The 26,439-nt window shown below is 35.0% G+C and overlaps 1 protein-coding gene across 5 annotated transcripts in view; it reads left to right on the forward strand.

Annotated features, from left to right (window-relative positions):
* Positions 1-12,495: 12,495 nt before the first annotated feature.
* The window catches only part of LOC113498529 (POU domain, class 6, transcription factor 1), a 105,732-nt gene continuing 91,788 nt past the window's right edge, over positions 12,496-26,439 (forward strand). For 4 of the 5 annotated variants that reach the window (XM_026878554.1, XM_026878556.1, XM_026878555.1 and 1 more), the window contains exons 1-2: positions 12,496-12,855; positions 20,808-20,905. In XM_026878554.1, the coding sequence (XP_026734355.1) occupies positions 12,783-12,855; positions 20,808-20,905 (171 nt within the window). In that variant the 5' untranslated portion in view covers positions 12,496-12,782. Of the gene's footprint in view, positions 12,856-17,363; positions 17,462-20,807; positions 20,906-26,439 lie in introns of those variants that run through there. The other variant, XM_026878557.1, reaches the window with a different exon arrangement.

Genomic DNA, 26,439 nt, shown 5'->3' on the forward strand with positions numbered 1-26,439 from the left:
TTGTTGTCAGCCGATTACAACGACGAGGTCTTAAGTTAATCAAAATTGCTGTTATTGATCTCTGCAACAACAATAGTTCTCAAACAAATGACAGCGATAGTGAAAACGAGAATGTTGTGATAAGTGCTCAGTATATTGTCAGGGATGCCATGGACAGTGTTATGGATGAAACAGAATCATTAGTTAAAAAGATCTCTAAATCTTTAATAGACAGTGATTTTTGATGATATCGATCTAGAATTATATTCCGTTTTTTATTAATCTTATTTATATTGGTTATTCGTTTCAATTTAATTTTGTAATTTGTATACGATGTATAATTTGAATTAAAAATACAATTATAGATAAAAGTTGTTTTATTTAAAAAATATATCTTAAATAATATATTTAATTACCACTCCAAATACTTTTTCAAACATAATACATTTTTTAGAGCACATAGTTTAGTGTGTACACTACAATTAAAATTAGTTTTTATTTACAAAACTATTTACTTAATGAGTAGGTACACATTTTACCATTCTAAATACTTTTTTATACATAACACATTTTTAAGTGCACAATGTTTTGCATGTATATTACAATTAAAATTAGATTGACCAACACAATATTTTTTATACAGCTCTGAGAAATTGATACAATGTGTTGTTCCAAGGTCTGATACCACACAATCCTCACAAAGATCATTTATCCACTTTATCTTTTCAAAGCCATTTACAATAATTTCCTTATTTTCTAGATATGGAACAATTATTCGTTTAAACTCTCTGTAGTCAATGTATCCCTCGTTCCAATAAATACCTTTATGTCTTTCCAACCATTTAACTTGTCTCTTTTCGTCGCTTGTCAAATATTTAAACAAGTATGGAGGTTTTACTAAAAATGTTTGAGTATATTCTCGAGTAGCAAAAGCCAATTCCTTTATTATGAAATTGTTATAAAGATCTTTAAAACCTTGAACATCTATTATGATAGTATTTGGATTCATGATATTTTTCTCACAGTATTACTTAAGGGTTTGTATTCAATGATACAATCGTTCAATATGAGACAATATGCTGAAGTTTGGTCTGGTATCTCCGCTTCGCACTCAATTTCTACTCTCACATCGACAACAGGGCCTGTTTTTACGTTGTCCGCTTGTCTAGAGCAATCGATTATAAATAGTGGTGCTATATCTCTAAATTGTTTCTGACTTAATAATGGCTCCGAACGGCGTCCGTAATAAGACTGTTGAAATCGGATGTATTGCTCATATAATAAAGCGATTCTATTATTCGCGAAACTAATATTAAGGTTTTCATACGGGAAGTAAGTCGAATTTAGATATACTTTAACATCCCGAACGTGACAGTGATCAAACTGTGACATATCAGAACTTGAATTATTTTTTCTGTTTGTTTGTAAACCAATAATTACGTATCTTGGTTTCTCTATTTGCGATGAAGTTTTTATAGACCAGGTGTGTTTCGTAGTTTTTGGTAGAGCTGGGTATTCGTATAAATCCCAATTTCTAAATATCATCTGAAGAGGTCGATCTTTTTCTAACAATTTTAACAAACTTATTTTTCTTTGTCCGACACTTTAACATGCGGTACACGCCATATAATTTTATTGATCTTTATGTCGTCAATTACTTCACCAGTATTCAGTTTCACTGCATTTAAGTTCGTGTTACTTCTTAGCAATATCAGTTCATGTCTACTGTTTATAACAATTTTCTTAAAATCTTCAGCAAAACCAAGTATGTTACATAGTGGTATAGAAACGGAAAAATTACCTCCATTAATATTTTTTATACCATCAATGTTCCAGCCCCATGCGTGAGATAGCTTTGATTCACTTTCATTCATCGATATTAATGATTTCATGGTGGTAGTAACTCCCGCATTTTTTATTTTATCAATCTCCACGCCATTTAATTCGTACCTTATATCTTGGAAAAGATAGAGTAGAGCATTATTAGTAAAATGAACAGTGCTCGCGGCTTCTTTTGAATCCTTTTTATTAACAACTATGGTTCCTTCCAAATACAAAGTGCTTGCTGACGGTAGTACATACAAGTCCTGTTGGTTGATAGGTATGCGTATCTCGTCATTCCTGTTAAAACTAGTCACGTACGGTTTATATGAATGGTATTCGATGCCTTCAACAGTATTGTCGTAGGTTGGTGCGGATAAAACATCTAAGATATTCATTTTAGTAAACCGATTGCTTTAAGAAATGCTTTATTTTCTCTTGTTAATTTTATTATTTTCCTCGAGCTAGATCTTATATGACTGGGAGCTTGATGTAAACTGAGGACTTTTTCTGGTTGATATATATATTTATTATAGTCAATCATTTTTTCTTCTTAGATGTAAATACAGCTGTACTTCTTCACCGCGTAAATTTATTAGTTGATTGTTTATGTCCAGTAACCGTATATGTATGCAGCTTATGTTGTTTTGGTTAATCGGAAAGTATATTGCGTTTTTAGGAATTTCTATGATTCTATATCCTGGTGGCACGTTGAGTGCAAATTCGTGGATAATGTGACTGGGCTCTCCGTTTATGTACGAACCACTGACAATATCACATTCAATCCTGATCACGGTTGTTGGTAAAATGTTAACTGGGAACTGTGAGACATGCAATTTATTAGCTTTCAAGATCTGCTTATCATACCCTAGTAGATTTCGAAAAGTGTCTTCCTTATCGAAGTTTATATCTTTTGAACAGAGTATTGTAGTTTTTAGAGTATTGTTATTGCATCGTAGTTTTATCGATGCATTTTGTATTTTGGATTTAATATAATCACTAATATCTTGAAGTTCATAAGTTCCTTCGGGTATTTCAATTACTTCCTCGGATCCATAGTAGAACTTATTGTTCTTTTTATCAATATTTGGAATAGAATTAAACGTTGAGAAATGCAATAACGCGCATTCGTACTGACCGTTTAATTGTAATGTGTTTGGATAGTATGTAGACAAATCTGATGAGTTTCCAGTTATTGACAAAGTGAGGGACATCTTGAGAATGATAAAAATGAAAGAATAACATATTAATTTATACACGTTTATTTTTCCAAAAATTCCTTAGATATTCTAAACATAAGTGTCCACAATTCACAGAATTGAATTTTTGGTATCTTGTGTAGTTATAAAAAATATTATAGTTTTTTAAGTACCGTATCAATTCGAGAGGCGGTTTTAAATCACCAAAGCTGTCAAAATATTCACAATAATTATTAAATTTAACATAAGCTACCCAATGCGTTCCTTCATTTTTTGAATTGTCCAAATTCACAATAGCACATTCAACCTGTTTAGGTTTTCTCGGTAGCTGATCTTTCATGTAAACTCCTCGAAAGTATGGCAAGTCGCGTGCGTGCTTTTTGATATCAATATCAGTTAATGGACGATTAGGTAGCTCTCTTATCAGTTTTTTGATGAATTTATAAACAAACCTGTACCATTTTTATGTGGTTTAATGTACAACCCTTTTCCTATAGCTAATGCTTCCATAGTTTTATTGTGTCGTTCAGTTTCTTGTAAATTTTTTTGAGCTGTTCTATAATCGTTAACAGTTTTTGCGATACCAGCAGCACCACCCGCTAAAGATCCTAATGCCGATAAACCAGCAAAAATTGGGATCAAAGGCAGAACTCCACCAGTTTTCGGTATGGGTATGACCCGAGGAACTCGTACTTTCTGTATGCAAGGAAATATTTTTCTTGCAGCCAAGTAAGCGGCGTTTATAAGAGCCTTACTGTCCTTGTGTTTTAGTTTTCTAATTTTTGATCTTATTTTCGACACAAAGCTGTTAAACGTTTTAATTCCTGCACCAGACTTTATTTTGGCTTTCATGACTTTGCTCACTAACCATGAGCTAAGTTTTTCCCCTTTTCCTGCATCCTTAGACCTAAGTCTTTGTTTAGCCATGTTTAACAGTTGTAAATCGGCTTTGTGTCGATTAGGTAAATCTGTATGGTTCTGATATGCAATATCGTGATGCATACAAGCTTCGTCTAACTTGTTTACGCCTCGATCTCCACGTAGTAAACGTTTTTGAAGTTTAGTACCTGGTCCACAATAATTGTAACCAGGCAAATGAAGTTCAAAGGGTAAATTATTAATCACACTATTTACTAGTCCACCACCTTGCATCGTTCAAAGCAAAATGAAAGACATGTAAGAAATAATAATGTTTATATGAATGATTTGATATCTACTTTTTATCAATTCACAATCGCAGCTCTGTTGATCCAACTATTTTCTGCGTTACTTAAACCTAACCATTTTACAAACAATTTATTTCCTTTTCTTTTTAAAACTTTTTCTATCAAATAAACGCTTGGGAAATATGTTTTTTGAAGTTCCGGTTCATAAAAAGTTCCTAAAATAGCTTGTTTTCGTTGATCTTCTATGTGATACGTTGTGGGTGTGGTATTGTTAACTTTTTTTATGGTAAATATTTCAGTTGACCAATTAGGAGTATATCCCTTTTTAAAAACATGCTTGTATTTACTAATCCGAACACTGTCACCAACTTTGAACTTTGGTACGCAACGAAAAGATATGTGCTTATGTGATCTTTTTATATTGTCTTTTACGTTTAACTCATTGCATTTATTTACTTCAACAGGTTTGCATTTAATAGTACGGTGCTTTGTGTTGTTATACATTTTCAACGTATCTTGTAAAACCGTTACATACCACTTGTAGTTTCCGTTCATACTAAAACACTTATACAATTTATTTTTAATAGTTTTTATCAAACGCTCTACAATTGAAGCTTTCTTTGTAGAAAAGGTCGAGTAATGGTTAATATTAAACCTTTTCATGAGCATTTGGAATGATGTATTATAAAACTCTGTTCCTGAATCTGTTTGTAAATGAACTGGTTTGCGTTGACTTTTATTGAGTATGTTCTCAAATGCAGTAGTAACATCAATTTTATTTTTCGATTTGAGCGGTTCTGCCCAGGCGTATTTTGAGAAACAATCAATCACCAATAATATGTAATTGTAACCTTTGTTGTATTTTCTTAAATTTTGCATGTCCATTAAATCGGCTTGCCACAAATCATCAATCCCTTTTAAAATGACAGATCGTCGATTAAAATTTTTTCTCGCTGCTTTATGGATTTCATTTACAATTTCTTGTTTGGACATTATGATGACTTTTTAGGTGCTAATAAGTTATCTACAGCTGTTTTTGTGTAAAACTTATCTTCTAAATGAATGGAAACTTCATATATCTTCGCTTTTAAAGTATTTTGTACATCGTCCATAATTCGAGCTTGCATTAACAGCATGGCTTTATGTAAATCTTTTGTTATTTTTGTTATGAATTGATCGACATAGACCTTATTTACAGCGTCATCTGGCTCTACAGGAGTTCTGACACCTCTTAACGTTGCAGCTTTCAAATCAAATTCACCATTTTCTGTTTTTGTCAATGAATTATCATTACTCTCGAACAATTCTGTCAATCGCATTCTTTTATGAATATAATGACCAAATTTGTCTATATTCATTTTAAATGTAGTAGTATTAGTATGCTTTTTATTGAAGGGTTAACAGTAAAATGAAACGTATGCAGAGGATGGAAGATATTTATTAACTGATAACCTTACTTTCACGTAATTCTTCAATGATGGATATTATTTCATTGTCCAGCCCAGTGTTGCCAGCGTCTCGTGAAGCAATCAAAAGTTTTAATCTATCCACTAGTTCGTTTGGATTGTCCCAATAAACATAGTCTACGTTTTTTCTCCACACTTTTGTCAAGGGTAGTCCATTTCCCTTTGGTTGATTATAGATCTGATTTGTACTTTGTAATTTGAAAAGAGGTTTAATAATTTGCAAATATTTTTGTCCTTTGCTACTTTTGATGGGTTTGTTTGGTTCAAAATCTCGACGATGTGCATTTGTATCGAGCAGCATGGACTTGTAATGTTGCATATCATTATCTGTCACTATACTCAAGTCTACATCTTTTTTTAGCAGCAACTGTTTCAAACCGGGTGTATTACGATATTTGCGACCCGCGACTGTAACAAAATCGTCACCAATCGTAATGCTAGCTGAACCTAACATAAGTTTTCCACGCTCTATCCGAACACCGAATGGTACATCATGTAGTGCTTCAGGAGATAGGGACCAAGATGATGTATCGCATTCTTCGTTCTTATCACCCATGGATTGAAATGAAGATTCACTGTCGATTTCATTTTCATCACTGCTTTCTTCGTACTTTCTGCTACTAGAGGCTTCATTGTTTAATGTATGACTGTTTTCCAGGATTTTTCCATTTTCATTAGAAGTAGTTTCATTACTGGTGTTGCTTAGTAAATTAAGTGATTCGGTTATAGGTTTAAAAACCGTTTCTAATGCTTGCTTATTGCCAATCTCAAGCTCTCTCATGGCGCGTACTTTTTTCTTTACAGCCGCTGAAGCATCTACTATTTGTCTTTTCAATGATTTTTCCATCGTTGATAAATGTATAGTTATCTCATAAGAGTTGTTAAACGAGTAATAAGGTAACAATGTCAGGAGTCTTAAATATATATCATTTTCTTATTCAAAGACGACAAATGTGTCAAACTTATTTCTATAACATCCATTATTTTTAGGGCAATCTTTATTTATTACCAGAAAGTTGTAAGGTTCACTCCAAATTGTAGAACACATTTCACGAAACTGAGCCCAAGTCATATCTGTATTAACGTGTTCTTCATATATATGCTTCAGATTAATATCATCCTGCTTAAATAGTACGATAAGGTTAGCGTTGTCTCTTACTAACTGTTTTGGCACTTTACTATACGTTTGATTGAGATAAAAACAATCGATATTTTTGTGTCGACCCATTGCAAAGTAATCTCGCATGTTACTTTGATTTTCACATGCAACGTCATCAAATATTATGACAGAGTTCGGTTTAGCATCCTGAACACTTAAAACGTCTTCATTTCCATGATATTTCTGAAATGAAATACCTGGAACTCGTTGTAAAACACTTTCCAGAAATCTATACTTAAGTTGGTGCAAAGTTTTTGAATAAACGTAAACATTTTGAAATTTTAAACCATTTTCATGGATAAGAAGACCAATGAGCAAATTTGTTTTTCCACAATTTGACGGACCACAAATTATACAACGTACTATGTTAGGTAATAATTCACTATGACGAGTATGAGTCTTGGGAATATCATCACAGATAGTGTTTACATTCAATGATTGGGGTTGTTTAATAAACTTCATGTCTAAGAATGGTAAAATACGTTCATAGCCTTCACTTATAAACTTTTTTGATCAATCGAATCACAAATTACACATGGTAAGCCTGTGAGAATACTCGACTAAATGGATCGAGTCGATTATCGGATATTGAATATACTCTACCACTATCGGCTGCGAGGCGCAACCGCCGAGCGACCAGCCACCATTAGGCGTTCTATTCCATGATATGTGTCGCTCATAACCTATTGGGCATTCTGTCCCACGACGCGAATGCGCATGCATGAGCGAAGGAGTGGGACAGAATGCCCAATAATATACTACTGAGATAGTACTCAAGTATCAAATTGTAATCACTGGTCACTCAATATTCAAAGAAAAAAGTTCGAATAACGTCAAATAAATAAACAGATTCAGATAATGATCACTTTCATAAACCTCTTTTATAAACTAACGAAGTTCCCATACTTACACTGGCATTAAAAACTGTCAACAAATGTAAAACTGCGCATCAACTATTTCATTAAAAAGCTCGATATAAAGTAGAGAATCTTTTCAACGGCACTTATTAGAGGGTGAAAAGGGGATGCCAAGGTAAAAAGTGTAATTATGTTGATTATTTAGGCCTTAATGCGCCGACTATCCCGCGCCTCCCCGGGCGTCATTAATCGCCCCCCTCCCCCCTACAGCCTTTATTATTTCGTTTCAATTATTTTTGTGATTATCTTTTTATGGCGGGCGCGCATTAAAACTCGAAAAAATAACAGTGGACATTAAATGTAATTAGAATCGAAATTACGAGATGTCACCACTGGGTGTTTGTGTTTTTAATATTATTAGGGTTCTGTACGTTTAAGCTGCGTTTGTCGTTTTATGGTGGATCTTCAAGTGCTTTTATTTTGTTTATTTGTGTGTGTTTTATATTTTTTCGACGAGTTTTCTTCGTGTAATAATAGCTTGATAGACAGTTGCGTGAATAATTTTGATTGTATCATAAAGTATCGCTGTAACTTCGAGAAGTCAGCAGTGTTGTTCATAATCATGGAACTAGTGTCGCCCTGCGTCAAAACAAGTCAATTAGTTATAACATAGTTTCCTCTCTTCCATAATTTTCATATGATCTTAGTATTACCACCTAAAATCAGATCATCATTGCTGCAATGAGTAAATGAGATGACGCTCTACAATGCGCTTAGCGTCGTCACTCTTCCACGGCGCTAGCAATTTTGGTACCTCATAGTACGAGGTGCAAATAGGGATGTGCCTAGATGCACCCTGTACTATAAGCTGTATAAATATCTGTATATTCAACCGTATCTTATTATACTAAGTATTTAAGTGAGTATCTACTAGCTAGTTAATACGAGACTACCGTACTGCTACCGTTTCACATTAAGCATTAAAAAACTTATTATAAACACTCACACAAATGTCAGGCATTAATTTCTATAGCAACGGAAATATAAAAACACGTATACTTAATACTAAGTTCGACGCGTGACTATTAACAATAGAACTTGGATTTGCCAACCCTTTGATTCGAGTAACTAATGAATAGACGGCACGTACAATGAAATAGCAACCTTAATTCCCGTTGATTACAGTTCAAATTTGATTTTTATGATGTATTTAATGCATATTATTATTAAGAGAATTTTATGGATGAGCAATTTTTATTATTGTACTGGTGACGACAAAAGTCTCAAAATTTTAAAGATTAAATGCAAATCAATTGAAATATGAAACCCCAATACTTTTGACATCCTATATACAATTGCAGGGACAATAAAATTCAAATTGTGTTTTAAATTAAGCTGCAAAAATTTTCTGTCCACTTTTGTCACTGGCTGTACTATTACGTATTGTAGAGAATAGCACAGATGTTTTGTTATTGTTGAGTTGATCGCTAAAACTCTAACAGCTCCCCACAGCACGACTCCCATTGATCGTACCGATGTACTTATAACATAAAACAAATGGCAAATTGTTACCTTTGTATTTCAATTGTCCCTTTAAAAAGGTATTGTGAATAAAGTGTGAGTAATAATTTATTTAATAATGATTGACTAGTTTCTGACCCAACCAAAGTCCTTTATCATGAGGTGACGCGGCAGTGGGATCTTTAGTCGACGACAACCTTGCTGCCGCGTGCTCCGAAACTAGACGGGTTATCCAATAAAAACGCGAGAATAAACCGTTTTGAAATGAATAATTATGAATCCACCTCACGAAAGTTAGCATAACTATAATATAAGGACTTTAGAATAAACTGATGGTCCATCAAATACTAGTAAATCGGTTTAAAGTTGCACCTCTCTTGAGAGAACACAAACTAAAACGGTAAGGATAGACGTTTGAGAATGTCGTAAATTTAATTTTCTGAAACTTTTTGGCGTAATAATACTTCCACAGAGAAAAAAAATGATAAATAACGTCTACTCTAATCCTAATGTATAAGAAAGGTATTTAAAAATGGCGCAGAAAACAACATTACTAAACTTAATAAATATGAAGTTCACAAGACTATTAACAGAATACTCCTACACTCATTCCGGAGTTAAATATCGATATACCGCGAAAATACAGCAGAAGATAATATAAAACTGAAATAATTATGTCCGCATTTTACGAACGTGTGGTCAGCGGCGATCACGCCGGATTGGCAGGAAACGCAAACGATAGGGTGACCGTGAGACCTCGTAAATAATCGGGACGTGTTGATTTATTTTGTAAAGCAATAGCGGGTTTTTTTGTTTGACAAATAGATGAGGAATTGTTTTGGTTGTTTGTGAGTTAGATTGGTTTAGTATGTTCAGTTGTAGTTGTTTTAAAATATACTTTAACTATTTTTTTATGGATTTTTAAGCAATCTTGGTATATTTTAAAGTGGATCATTTTAGAGTTAAAATAAAATGTATGCCGTTTATGCAACTTAATCCTTCGTTTACAGGATTTCATGGAACAAAGTATTTTTCACATTTATCTATTATCGCCAATTGGTACAAAAACCCAGCTTACAATATACCTATTATTCACACAACACCCAAAACAAAAAAACAATAATATCTTGAATAATATCACAACAAAAAAAAAACAACAAAAATAACGAAAAAATAAACATGAAATTGCAATTCCCAATAAGCCAAAATCATGGCGGCACCGCCCGTACGTTGGAAATTGAAAGTGCGGGCCCGAAAACGCAGTGGACATTCATTGATGTATCTCTTCATCTATTATTATATTTACCGAATGCGTTTATGCCCGGCGTTACTGAAAGTGAAACCATTTTCAATTGTTATCCCTCTCACCGCTTAATTGACCGATATTTGTAAATGCCTGCGGTTAATTTTGTGTTTTCAGCAATATAGTTGCGTTGGCGTGCATTGTTTTTGAGCGGTACTACACTATTTGGGGTTGTGGTTCTTTTAATAGGCTGTGTAAGATACTGGTGGGTAGTCGGTCAGGTGGTAAGCTCTCTTACCTATGTATGTAACTAAAGCCAAAACCAGTAGATTTTTTAATATTGTGGATATTGTAAAAATAAATGAATCAAGAGCGGAATGACATGCGATAAGCCGGGGAATCTAAATTAGATAAAATGTTTAGGTTTTGAATACCATATTAGGAATGAAAAAGGTTTTATGTGATAAGCTCACCGTTTAAATCTTAAAATGTTAGCATACATCCCTTTGATTTAAGGCTATAAGGTAAAGCTCAATTATTTTCAGTCATCATCATCAATTTACCAAAACTTATTTATCACAGCAGTAACTCTAAAAAACGTAAGAATCGAATTCTCTAAGCTATAATCAAACGCTACTAAACATTAACTACACAATAATAATTATCTGCACGCTCTATTTGAAGTTTCCAAAACTTAAACAAAAGACAACTGAATTCCAAAGTGCACTAAATCCAATAATAAAACTTGTAGAACAGTACTACATTCGCCGACATTATTGTCACCGCATCATGAACTTTTTACAGCTCATCCCCTAATCTTGTTTGCATTCTAAACAGTAAGCTTTTACACAGCATAACATAATCTGCGGTGTAATAAACACGCCATTTCATCTGCGTTCACAAGATTATTCTATTGTATGCTTTGATTGTTGGATACGCTTCTAGATAGCTAAGTTAACAATTTCTAGGTATTTCCGTCGATCAAGCGGATACATCGATTGGGTTGTTGAGAAATGTCTACATCAGGATATGTCAAACACAAATAATAGTAACTGCCCAAGTGTTAGCTAAATAGGCCCATGTAAAGAAGGTTTGTACATTGATCACCACGCTGTTGAGTGCACTCATCTCAAATGTCGATAACATTTAAGCAGCAGGCCCATCAGATTGTGCTAAAACACACTACACCAAACCCACCGTGTGCCGTACATCGCAGGATCGATCCCTGCAAAGGACAACCTTTTTAGAGATCCACGAACGCTTTTTTGACACAAAAATAAAATCAATCTTCTTAGTTTAGTAACTATTTTCCATACATTTCATTTAAACATCAAAAAGTACCAAAATTTGGAGAGAGAGTTTAAAATACTTTGAGAGTGCCTTTTACTCAGGTGAATCTGCTTAACTGAAGAAATCTACTTAACAATACAAAAACAAATATTCAAAAAATACAAAAATGGCGAAATCATTTCTAATTCGACCAAACATTCATCCTCTGACAGCATTAAATTATCTTTTTTCACCACAACGAGTATTCCAGCCCGAAACCCCTCACCCAAGTCCAGTAAAACATTCCGCCGCTTAATTCCCATATGTAACTTCAAACAAAAAGTCTGAACTCCTTAGTAGCGTGCTTAATAACAATGGCATCTAGAATTTACGCGCAACACCCGTCTCTAAATAACACATTAGAGCGAAATTTTACGCGTTCGTTGCATTTCCTTGACCATTACAATTGTTCTTGTGATGTGTAAGTAATAAAAGCATGTTTCTATGCCGCTATTAATATTCGCTAGTTCAAAGGACCCGGTGTCGACGCTTCATTTTATACTGCTCAGCGATTAGGACGAAAATTTTTGTCTGTTTTTCTTTAAGTACTCGTTTGAGTTATGGTGCAGATGAAATACTTCGGACTTGGATACGTATTGCGAGAACCGCTACTTAATGTCATGATTTTGTTTTTGGTGTTGTGAATTGACAAATCTTTATTAAGCTTTTCTTTTACTCCATTTTTATATCACATCAGGAGTTTTGTAGGTGAATTACATTCGTCCTTATGTTTTCTAGGTTCGTAGGTGTTGAATTCTTTATTGGAGATATAACTTTTCCTAGTCCTACGATTGCATTGATACATAATATAGTTCATTATTTGGGTGCCAAAACATTCCAGAAATTGAAATGCATGCTAAGGAATCTAGTCACCACATAAACATTCAATGTTTGTCCATTTAGATTCAGTATAAAATTTTTGATCCTTCACCTAAAATCCTTCCTTTCTTAATCGGGATATCAAGCAGCTGTTATATGCTATGTTTTTCTTTCGTCCTCAGATCAGCATGGATATGAGAGGGACTTAGAATCGCGATATAAAATGTACAATTGTGCATACCCTTCGAAAGATACCTGGATGCTTACAGCTCTGTTTACCCACTTCAATCAAAACCGTGAGTATATTGTTGTTTCCATGCTGATCAATCGAGAAAAACGTATTGTTATCAGCTAATATTGAATCGTTTAACATTTCGTAGTTACACTGAGTACACGCAAGATAACTTTGAACGCTCACTTTAGAGTGTTAACCATTATATTAGTCTTTACAATCAACTCTCTATTTTCTGTTGTTTCTAAGATGTTTTGACAGTATTTTTCGAAAAGGGGATAATTTTTCGCTGCCGTATTGTTACACAGCATTGTAAACATGAAAGGTTACGCCATTGCTCTTGTAGTCTTCTGTATAACGTGCTCTCAAAGTCCTACGAAATAATATCATGGGACAACTCACACACGGTTATCTGATCCCAAGCTAAGCAGAGCTTGTGTTATGGTAACCAGACAACTGATAAACTTACTTATATATTTCTAAATACATACATATTATAGATAAATTACACCCAGACACCAGAACAAATGATCATGCTCATCACACAACATTTGTCCTGGGCGGGAATCGAACCCACGACCTCCGGTATAGCAGTCAGAGTCACTAACCACTAGACCAACAGGCCCGTCAAATCATAAGATCATAAGTCATCCCTGAAAATGTAATAAGTAAGTATAGTCATAGCTCCAGCCCGCTACGAGGAATCACGGGAAATGTTCGAAATGTCAATGTTGAGCGTTAAATAAACCGAAAAATGAACGTTAAACCGATTTCAATTTAGTGAAAGGTAAATAATGTTGCGTTTTAGTACTGTGACCACTTTTGACGGAAAATTTTCGGTCATAGTTTATTCACAATTTGTATTATTTTAAATTTGGTCGAACATACATGTTCTATCCATTCTTAAATCATGAACAAAATTAAATGATATCCATGTGTGAAATGCGGATTAGTAAGGCTGAATTATTCAAAGGAGAGGATTCTGGAGAAAATTAGGGATTAATGCTTCTTTAAATACAATATAATTTGTCTTACTCTACTTAGGAAAGATAGCGTTTTTTGGACAATTCACTCCTCAACCCTTCAAAGGCTTACGAATAATTTAATTTATCTTCGAATTTATTGTGAGTACAAGTTTCCAGGTTTTAATAACAGTGTAAGGGCACGGAGGACACGCCACCAAGTACCTCATTGTCTGTTACATTCTGAAGTAATTAAGTACGAAAGTCTTGTAATAATAAGATGCAATGCGGAGTATAAGCCGTGTAGCCGGAGGTGTGCTCTCCTACCAAGGACCCTCAGTGCCTCTCCTCGTGACAATAGCACTCAGTTCCATTCCTCCCGCGTGAGCGCCGATCACTTATTATTTCCTTATTATTATTGTTGCTGTTGTTTGAATTTTTTCATTGTGAGTTTTTTTCGAATTTGTGACGTCATTAAGTTCCTTTTTAAGGAAAGTGTTTTTTTTTCATAAAATTTAATAGTCAGTTTCAAAGAATACGTCAGTATAAAATATTATTACATGCGTCAATATCATCAAATATTTGAATGTGTGAGTGTAATGACGTCATGTAAAACGAATGTTCGTGTGTTGATCGACGAATCAAAGATTAAAAGTTTACTGTTAATACGATATCATGGTCACCGCAGATGGGTGATTCTCATTTATTTTTATTAATATATGTTCTTGGAACATAACTAGTTATTTCTATCACATTGACGTATCTATATTCGTACAGACAATTTGGGTCACTTCAGTCAAGAATGTTTAAGCCCTCTCTACTCAAGTTAGCTATTGCTTATTGAGAAATGGTGTCGAGGGGAGGCTCTATGAAACGAAGGCATATTGGTCGATTATTAAAAGATATATACACCTACGCTATGCAGAATGTAATGTAATCCATTGATTTCAATGTGAATGTTAAGTCCTTAGGATGTTAACCGTTGTTACGTTGTACTCAGTAGCGCCTGCAACCCGTCGACATATAAAAGAGGGTGTATTAAAATTTCCAATGCAAATGGAATTTATAATTTGTACCTTTTCTACCTGTTCCTATATTTGAATACATCAAATTGGGTAAAAACAAAATTCAATTGCGAATATTTATACAGAAAAAATAAATCATAAGTGACTTTCCGAATAACCCTCGTTAGAATTAGAAATCAACCGTCACTGGCCGAAAAAAAAAACAATAATTATAAAGCGCGCGTAATTCTAATTCCGAATTCAAATTAAAGCCGCTTAATGCGCGGGAGCGACCCCGTTAAAAAAAAAGAGTTGACGAGTGCTCAGAGGGTGGTAATTTTTCATTAATTTAAGTTCACCATTCCCTGTTTTGTTTGCTTTTAATCGCATTTCTAATTAATCCCGTCGAGAATAACGTGACAACTGTCGACTATGGCCGCCATTTTTTCGAGTCGAGTATAGCAGATGTCGGCCGATTTCCATTTGTTTCTGAGATTAATGATTCGGTACGATTGTGAATTTTTCCGGTCGGCTTTTGTTGTTTTAGAAGCAATTTGTCCGCTTACTTTTGTAGAGAGGCAGTCGTTAAAGCCTCCACAAATGATATTGGAACGAAATAAAAAAAACGAGACAAAACGGGTTTCATGTATTCGATTTCAGTAGCGTGTTAGTATTCTGTATATAAAACTCGAATGTAAAATTTTCAGTTTGGAATTTGACGAAAAAATACTATAATTAAAGTTGGTGGCAATTACGGACATAGTATACAAAAATATTAGATCTAAAACATAAAATTTTAAACAGAAGATCACTCAAATAATTCGAAAATTTTAATGTCCCAAATAGATTTCTTTGCATCTTTGAGGAACAAGGCATGATCAAGTTGCCAACCGAAATAAGAGATTTTGGATAAGCTTAAGTCCCTTCAACCTTTTATCTCCCAGTTGTACACTTTTCCTATTTTTTTGTAATATTTCAATATTTTGAAGCTCTGTGGAGCCTTATAAGTAAACGAAAAGTCAATTCTTGATCAGTCGAAAGAGTCTCAGATCTTACTAAGGCCTTAAAATATTCATAAAGTCTAGTTGCAATACATGTATTAATTACATATCCTATTAAAATCCTCGATGCGTAACCAGTTATGTTAGCTACTGCATGCAAGTGCAAAGAAATTAATATTGCCTACCCTTGCAATGATTATACATGGCATTTTATTCTTCATGCATTACCAACTCAACGAGTATTATGAGTATTGGTTTAATAAGTTCTATTTTAAAAACTGTGTGTTTATTAGGTTTTAATTCCGATGTTGACACTTTTTTTTAAGAAGAATGAACTTAGTACTGGCCATCGTTTTTAAAAAAAAGTTTATGATAAGGTTTACTTTCAAAAATAATAGCTTTAATTTCGCTACATTGTTGGGTGAAATAGTTTTAGACAACCAAAACTCTAAGCTCACTCCGAAACTAGTCGGACAATCCCGATAAATACGAATTAGTAGATGCCTATCAAATTATTTGAATCACGAAAGTCGTTTTAATAAACACAGAGGTTTGTATCACTGCGTTTTGAAATATCCTTAACTCCAAAATAACTTGACTGAATGTCTTTACGCAAAAGACATACAAGCAATGACTCTAAACTTTTCTTCTCAAGGCAGTATTCTAAATAAATGAAGAAGGAACACGAAGATCACAAATCGCTTTAATATCTGCACAGTTAGTAAAGCTGCCTTTATCGTAGGCTATAAGTATCTAGAGCCTGTAAATTTTCGCAGTGGCGATCTGTGGCCGGTCTTTGTGCTATTAATTTGTAATGTCCCCCTCTAGCCTAGATGCATAGCCGGCTCTACAAGGGACTGCACGGAGGGATAAGTCGCCGGTTAAGGGTTAGGCTTTTATACCAGTATGCTTGTTGACGTTGATAAGATTTGATTTTGTATGCATTATTGAGTGTTCGGTTTTCAGTTTCAACAATTCATGTTCCGATAAAAATGTTTTTGTAGTTGACGCCGTTTGGTGGATGCGCGTGAATAATTAAGGCTGACAGTGGTTTACCTGGGTTTTTGATGTTATGATTTTTTTATAATCGCAGTTGTTTAAATCTGTAGTTTTATTTAACTATGACAGGTAAAAAATACCTTTACTGTGCTTGAAACTTGTAACTGTCTAACAAAGATAGGCTTCAGAAAATCTCCTGTATGAACATGAAAGCGTCAAACAACATGGATGGTCGTCGCATCAAAGATACACATCGTTAGCCAAACGCCTACAAACGCAACATATTGGAAATCTTCAGACGTGTCGTCGTTTTAGTACCTCGTGCTGAGCCTTTGCCGATCTTCAATAGGGGTCCGCGTTTCCGATAGGATTAAGCCAGACTTACTGCTCGGTCAGGAACACGGCGCGACGCAGTAACCCCTTCCCCCCGCGCCCCGCACCACACACCCTACTGCCGAGCCTCACCCCCTCCATCGCCCGCCGCATTAGGAGCAATCATATTCGACGGCTGCTAGGTTTTGGCATCGGTCTGTGTTGCTTAGCCTCGGCTGGCTATTTGTGGAACAATGATTGGTCTTGTCTCAGTTTGTTACGTCGGTTAGGCACAGTTTCGCTTGATTTAATTACATTTTAAATCCAATTTCGATGTGAGAGTAACTTCTCAAAACAACAATCGCTGTTTAATTACTTGCTAGAGGAAAACTGTAAGTTGCTCCGTCGCCGTTTCAGGGAAGCGGTCAATTTCGTGTTAATTTTCTTTGGGTGTTGTAGTTGGTACCTAGAATGTTTTTAATAAAGTTGTCAAGTCGGTCGTCGTCGTAAGCCTTGAGTTGTCAAGCTAGCCGGAGTCCAGCCGAAAGCCGGCGCTTTGTGCGTAAGTTTATTACTTACGTTCAAAGGTTTCTTGTGTGCCCTGTGGTGTCGGTTACGTAAAGACCTCCCTATCACTTCTCGCGCAGAGGACTGAGGGAATAAAGGAAAGGCCCAGCACGTATACAGCACACGAGAATGGGCTAGTGATTATTAAGGCACCATGCACCGACGTACGCTCTTTGAGGCGATGACGCTCGAATGGTGATGTCGTCTGCAAAAACCAGTGATTGTATTAATTGTTCGTAGTGGACATTGACTGACGCACATAATACTATAGTTATCTAAAATGTTCATTTATGGCAAAATATTTCAAATCTTAGTTTCAAAACACACGACCATAAACTCAAATAAAAAGGTACCCAATCTGGATATCCTTAACGTCCGCAACAAAATTATAAAATTTAAACTTTCTAGCAAAAATCTGTTATGAGAGGGGAACTCAAAAGCCCACGCACCCTACGCACGTACACCTATATAAGTAATTTCTATATAGTTAAGTGCGGGTGTACCAGTGACCGACAAACCAGCTATATACGAGTGTGTTCGACAGCTCATATTGGCAGGGACTTGGCAACATTTTTTGTAAACACCTTAAATATATTTTATTTATATTTTAAAGGTCATTTTTGTGTCTACATAAGTCATGTGTTCTAGAAATCTAGATTTTATTATCTATCCTTGATATGACTGTAAAAAAATCACTTTTTTCTATAATTTATTTAGAAAATTAAAGTCTATCAATTGGACATCAGTTTGATGATGGTTTAGGAAAACAAAAGTTCTACTATTCAAAGGGGTTTCCTGCTTAAATTCACATCCCCATCTAGTCTTGGATTGAGTTTAATAAAAAGAACCTAAGCTTTAGTTTTCAGCGGTTCATTCATCAAATCAAATAGTATTCGCATTAACTGTAAAAGTAGATAAGTTTATTGGGTAACTAGAATAAACCCTTTTTAAGCTCATGGAATAAGGTAGCACAAATTAATACATAATATCTTTTGGTCGTAAGTTTGAATGTACCCAAGCTTGTTAGATAAATGTTACGTAGAAAAATTATAACTTAGTCTCTTAAGTTTATATATATTTTTAGTTATATCTTTATATCGACGTAATTTCGCTTTCGGTATTGAGTGAATAAAAACGAGCTGATCAGGAGATCTATCATTATTACGTCTTTAAGCAAAACTTGAAATTGTTGAAGTGAGACAACGGACTACACTACATAGAGCACCGTCCCTCTTCTACAACTGCAAAATTTTAACTGTAAGCAGTGATAGTACATCCCTAGTAATATTTCCGTTTGTACCAAGAATTCATGGTTAACTTACAAAGATATTTATTCGATGTTTCTCCAAAGCGATTCCCAGTACGAATCTCTGCTTAGGTTAATTCTGGGTAATATACTGAACTCGTTCAAACGTTTACTTAGCTCATTCTAGGTTTATTGGTTTCGTATTACGCGATCACTTCTTTAAGAGAGTTTTGGAAACTGGTAATAGTGTTACAGGAAATTGACTAACATTCACTATAATTTGCTTAAAATTGATCTGGTATGTGATTATTCTAAAGTGTTCTCATTTTGTTGTTTAGCTTGGCAGAAAAGCTTGAAAGAGAAACAGACATTCCTTTAGCGTCAAATGGCATTAAGAAACTTACAAAAAAAAATTTTTTTTTTCATTACTTTTCCACCTTTACATTATCGTCGATACGAATTGTTTTAACAAATCATTATCAAAGAAGATAAAATATTATGTTCGTGAATCAAACAATCATCATTTTTAAGAATGTATCACTTAGGAATGAAGGGAAGAGAAATGAATCAAACAATTACCTCTTAAAAAAAGATAATGATTATCATCACAATTTAATACATATTTTTCAATAGAACCTTACTATAGCCACGTTTTTTCAGTCCTGTTCCTATTCCATACGAGACCTCATAAAAGGACTTTGCACACTGCGTAATTAGTTAACTATCACCTGCAAATCGGGCTCTACATAATCGCTACTATGTTAGCTCTATACAAGGTATTACGGCAATAAGATATCGGATACACCTAGTGTTCGTAATTTACTACTGCTTACCATAACACCGTATAAACTCTTGTTTTTAGGAGACAAACTGCTGTATTAAACTGTACAATTTATTTGTTTGGTAATAATTTACTGTACTCTACTAAATATACGCGAAAGATAGTCAAAAGTTCAATTCTCTTGGATTTAATACAAAAAGATTACCTCTATACTTACATAATAAAGACCAATGAAATCGAAAAACATCAATTATTAAACATTATCGTATTATGCACAGTAAAAGTGACATCATTCGAATAAAAATAACACTGGCCTTAGATGCGTTTAACCTTACAGAAAAAGAACGCTTTCAAAACATTAAAAGAAAAAACAGAAAGCATCAAGTAACAAAACACGGTCGCTCCGTTGCTAAGCAACGCCATAATAATCCGTCTCTCAATTGACTCGCGATACCAGCCAGCTGATACACTTTTTCTTCTTCCTAACACACACAAGGGAAACAGTAGTCTATAGTTAACAATTTAAGGTTTACAATCGCGTACACGTAGTTAGAAGAGCACAAAAGAGACGGGACCACGTGTCTTGACCTATTTGTGTCGTACGATTGGTGTAGGTCGTGTTTTCCTTCTCACCTAATGTTTTGAGAGGTTGAACTTTTTCGAAGGTTAACATTTGGGGGTTGAAAGAAAACAAATGAGTTTTTGGTTTTTGTTCCGTGTGGTTAGGCTTTCGCTGGCAAGATTGTAGTCTTTTAACTTGTTTTGAGGGGTAGTTTGTTGGCTGATGTATGTTTCGGTTGTGATACCTATTTTATGATAGCGAAATTATATAGTATAGCTGCTCAATTTGTTACGGAATGAAGCGAGTAATTGTAATTGAATTTTCTTGCAAGAATCAATAGAGCTGTTTAACAAATGAGATTAGTTTTCAGTTAGAAATCATAAAGCTAAGTCAAAACATGATCAATTTAACAATTAAACCTTCATAAAAAGTTTATCTTTAAAAAAATACATTTTTCAATCTTGACTAATGACACAAAACCTCACAATCAATGTCATCAAGTAGAGTATAAATACGTTTGTTTTTATTTATTTTTTTGTCAAAATAGGTATATTTTAATTAACCAAATAAATTTATTTTCAGACGAGTCGGGATGCGAGGCTGATATGCTGGAGGGCGCGGAGGTGGGACGGCACTCGCCGCCCCGGCCGCAGCAAGAGCCCATCAACCTTAAGAATGAGGTGAGCGCGAGTGTACTTCAACACACTTTATTATGACTGTACTTTGGACTGGACTACATTTATATAGTACAAGAATAAGATGTAGAGTTCTGAAGTGTGTTTTTTGTCGTTAATTAAAACACTTCTTGTGTTGATTGTACTTTTCGTTACTGTTTTATAGGTCATGTAGAGTTTTGAAAAATGTGTTATTTTAATCGAGTTATTTTCACGTCTTAGGTATTATTGAATGATGGAAAGATTTCTAGTGTTCTTTTTCTATTTTGGTTAGGTTTGTGGTGGATGTTTAAAAAACTATAAAACTTTTAACCGTCAATAAGAAAAATACCAAACATGGCATGAACTTCTTGGAAAAAAATAAAACAATAATTAATAAAAATGAACACAATTCTTTAAGAGCGAGGCAGCCCTATACTTTCGTTGGCAAGTATGACGGGTAAAATTGGCAACACGCGTTTATACTTCTGATAGGCAGTGCACAATGCTAACAAGGCATGTTTGTAATGTTACTTCTAATCAGACACAAACATAAAGTTAAACAAAATACAAACATTTCCGCCGGAGCGGCTTTGGCCCACATTTGAAAATGCAGCTCCAAATTTAAACGTCCGTCCCAATTTATTTTCATTCGGACAGCGCTAAGTCCCACTCTACTTACTAAAAAACAAAGCTGTCAAGCTAACCGCTGCTACTTAACTAGCACGTGGCCGTTAAATTGAAAACGCGGACAAAGTTGAGTGCGAATAAACGCGCTCGATCCTCAAGTGGCCGGCCGGCTCGGCAAAAAGACGACGCTACCCCCAGGCTCAAAAGGTCCTCGCAAAGACTAAACATTCATCGCTTCGTTAGTGCCCCCGCGAAAAAATCGCCATGCGATTCGACGCCGACCAATCTGCTCCGCACTGCCGCAACCTACTTGCCTCAGAATCTATAGTATCGATTAGTGAGCGCTTTTTTACCCACACGCACTCACACACCGCCGCGGCGGGGCCAGCCTTTTTAACAATCTTTTTTTCGTCCACCCCTCTCTCCCCCAAAACCGCCATGTCCATTGCGCGGATGCAAAGACCACCCCTCTTGCCCCACCCCTCATATAGCAGCATTGAAAATGGAATTTCCATGAGTGATGGAGTGTCAAACGGGAAGTGAAAAAACGGAGAAAAAGTACATTATGTTAATTATTGAACGCGTGCTCCGTCCGAGTTTAAATTGAATGTCATGTCGTACGCGTCTGTCGTGTCGCGCGGCGCTCCTCGTGTCTCGTGGAAACGCACGCTTTTACTTTTCTATTCCGTTTCGTGTTGAGCATAATTTTTAATTTTTACTCCCTGTTCATGCTAAATTAATAATCGTACATGCCCAAATTTTGACATGCGGAATATTTTGAATGTAGCGAATTTTAAACAAACTCGATTGGTAACTTTTGGCCCGTACACATGGACTTAGCGGGCCTACATTATTAGGTTAAACAAAATTGAGCTCTATCGGGATTATCGTAAAGCTGATTATGGTGGTTCGGCGAGCGCGCTAAACGCCGGTAGCTAAAATGACTTTTATTTTCATTCACTAAGTACGGGAAGACAGTGTGTACGCTGGTAATCTTTTCTACAAACTTTGTTGTTCTTTTGTTTTTGTTTAGTTCGTAGTCCGGCGTTATGACTTCTTTGAACTTTGTAAAGATATTAGAAGTTACATGAGTTTATTGCGTTACTTAGACGTTGTAGTTTTTTTCATATTTATGTTTAGCTAGAAGTATACTTGTATAGATAACTTCGTCCTAATTCGTTACTAAGTTTCTATTCGCCAGCTCCAGTTTAATTTAGCCTTAGTCTCGTCACAATGAACGAGAAGTGCATTAAAACTAATGTATGATATAAAACTATAATACTGAGACCGCGTGCTCTGTTTAACTTTTAATGAAATCTACTATCTAAGCGGGCATGACACAAAAAGACCGGACAAAGCACTTATTCACCGGACAACACGAACTATTCGGACAGTCGCATTGCTAATGGAAAATCCCGAAAAAATATTGGCGGTGAAAAAAAATAGTTTAAAAAATCGTCGAGCACATTTGAATGAAAATTGGGTGGTGAAGGGGTGGCGCGCGCGGCCGCCGATCGCCTATTATTATTATTATTACTTGCATTATATCTGCATTTTTTTCACGCACACAGACGCGATCGCGCACGCCATTTTTATTTTTTTCTTCCTTTTTTCTTTTTTCGGGAAATCGACGGGGGCGGCGCCCCCACACATGCGCCGCTCGTGGCTCGGGCCCACCAGAATCGAACTATGCGATGTCTACAAGTGGACGAACATTTAAATTGGCTCTCATCAAATATTGACTGCGTGTAGTTTTTTCATTAACCATTCGGCTTTTTGTGAGGTACGCTGTCGGCCACCGCCGGCTGCCGTTCAATTTGTATCTACTTCCTTTGAGCAGGTAACCGAAGTGCACCATAAGTTGTTTTTTAGATTCAATTAAAAATTTCGAGTGCATCAATACCCCACTCATTTTGATGAAATCTGCTTTTGCTTATGCGTTTTATTTGGCAAGCATCAATATTGCTGTATCTTTAAAAAATCAACCGGAAACATTTTAAATATTATTTCAGCTATTCTCAACACTAAATGTAGCTGCCCCAAGCAATTTCAATTGCTTTCGTAGAGTATTACATTTGTTTTATTCTCTTATAATCACATCAGAACATTATTTATAAACAAAGATTCACTACAATATTCTCACATAGTTCTTAACATTTAATATAAACCACAATTTGTGCACAAAACCTACTTTTGTTGAAACAGTTTCGGTAACGTACCGTCTATCCTTCACGAACTCTGTAACAAGTATTTTTTTATTCTTACTACATCAAACATTGTTGTGTCCCTCTCGTTTTAACGAACTCTTCATTATGGATTGTGAAATTTCTGCACAACCTGTAATTATAGCTTTTTTGTCAGTACTTCTGTATTCACAAAGAAAATTGCCTTTAACGATATCAATGAAATCAACATTGAATTATTGAAAACTTTTGAATCCATAAAGGTTTTTTTTTTCTTTTAAGAAGCTTTTAAATGCAAAAAGACTTCCTTAATTAATAGATCTACATAATTATGTTTATCTTTCAATGCACCAACGAACAATAAAGCTTCGGTCTAAAAACTAAAATAAACTGTCTCCTAACAGTTCAGACTATAATAATCCCAGAAAAAATAGTCCTTAGTTCTTAGAAGTTATAAAAAAGTCTAACCTAACTTGATCTCATTGACTGTATCATACCAAGAGTCAATCTAGATTTAATCAAAAAGTTGTTGAAAGGCCAGAATGATATTATAATCAACATAATAAGACACGAAATAATGCATGGCCTCCGTAAAACGTACAGCACTGCAGTCAAGCAAATTTATTATCATTAAAAAATGCAAAAAATCATAATTAAAGGGGTGGTTGTGGGGTGCATCCCATTTTTTATTTTAATTGGCTTGTAAATTACAAAAGTTATAGTGAAAACGTTGAGACCGTTTTTTCGGTGTCATTACGCGGTTTTAAATTTTGTCGCTTACGAAGGTAAAATGTATTACTATGGTAATAAGTTTCGCCTGATTAAATAAGTTATGAAGGGAGTTCGCCGAACAAACCTTTTATTTCGGCGACTTCATATTTTGGCGATTTCAATTGTTTTCCCCTCCACCTTTGTTAAAACTTGAACTTTTATTTCGTTACGTTTTCCTCTATTGAAGTGTGCTGTTTACATTTCGAAGGTAATTGTTACGAAATAAATATCAAATTGCTTTTAGAAATTATTAGTTTCGGAAACTTCTACAAATGCGAAATCGTATAAAAGATAAAAAAGCAGAAATTAAACCATAGTATGTCCCATAATATTTTATAGATTAACACGAAGTCAACAGTTAATGTTTCTTCCTCGGACCATAAGCTTCACAAACAGGATTAGATCATGCAGCATTTCGCACGTCGTAAAATAATATTCTACGCATAAGCCCATCGCAGGCTTCTCACCAAATGGTTATCCAAGAACTTTGCAAACATAACCCAAACTCACGGCAAAAACACATTAGCTTTATTTGTATAAAAATAAGGTTCAAAATTGGATGAAATTAATATTGACAGCGGTAAATACGGTGTAGCGCCTCCGGAGCTAGGGTTGCTACAAATATAAATCTCGGGCGTCGCAGCCGCGGCCAGGGCTGCCCACGGAGGACGGACGTGATTGATCAAAGTCGTTTGTCAGGCTCGCGTCGCGACTGTTGGTAGCCCTGTGCAATTAGCACATGATTCTGGGCGTCTAATGCACGAATTTGGTTTTAATTATGGAAAGCCGTTTGGTTGCCATGGTAACTGTTTGTTCTATGATTAAAATTTTAGAGGTCGTTTAAAAATTGTGCTTTGGAATAGGAACTTTTTTAAGAATTCGTTTAGAAATAAGAGTTTTAAGGTTTCTTTCAGAACTTGCCAGACTGTGCCTATTCAACTATAATATTTTAGTACCGATACGTAAGATGACTATTTTCATTCTTAAGATGATTAAAAGATGAAATAAAACATAAGTAGGTAACTTATGTTTTATTTTCATTATTTTATTGATTCGTAATTCATGGTTATGTTTATTTCCCTATTAGTTTGGATTTAATTTTACCGTTTTATGCCAAGATCGTGCTTTTTGTTAAGTCAAGTTAATTACTGATTCTATTGCTTAAATAATGGCCTAGTAGTGTTCACTATAAACACCCGGCGCGGAAAATTATACTACGTACACCTACTGAAAAACACTACTTTTTTACTGAATACAAAAAAGGAGTACATATTACATGATTGTTCTTTGCGCAGCTCATAAGCCAAAAGTCTGAGATGCAAAAAAAAACTTCCTAATAATATTGCCATAATTTCCCGATGCTGGTCAAAATTCTTGACAATATAGAGCATTGGTCACCAAGCTTCCTCTTCCAGTATACAATTTCAAATATTTTGAATTTACGTGAACAGGCATTAAGAAGCTACCCGTGATTTTTAAAAACTCTCATTTTTATTTCCTACATTAATCTCCAACCAAAAACTTAGTCCATAGAAACCAGACTAGAATATGCCAAAAAGTATTTTCAATTCAATTTTCTAAGTGAGCCACTATAGGACCTTCCTCCATACTGTTTGGAAGCATCATTCGCGCACGTGTGCTGACTAAATAACAGTCATAACAATATATCCATTGGCACAAGATAATTTCACATCACTTTTACGATCTTAATAACAGAAATCCAATTAACTTAGAATGAATATTCAAAACAGTTTACGACAACCACGCATCGATCAAATAATATTACAATAGTATTAAATTAATGCTATATCTTGTGCTTGTGGGAGTCGATGCAAAGCGTGCGTAGATATGCAAGTTCGTGTCTCAAGCTAAATAATGCGAGAACAAAAAAAATACGCAATAAACATTTAAAAAGGGATATGTTCCAACATTACAGATGAATTAAAATGCGAAATCACGTACATTACAACCAGTTTC

This window comes from Trichoplusia ni, chromosome 11 (assembly GCF_003590095.1).
Source record: "Trichoplusia ni isolate ovarian cell line Hi5 chromosome 11, tn1, whole genome shotgun sequence".
NCBI classification, from domain to species: domain Eukaryota; kingdom Metazoa; phylum Arthropoda; class Insecta; order Lepidoptera; family Noctuidae; genus Trichoplusia; species Trichoplusia ni.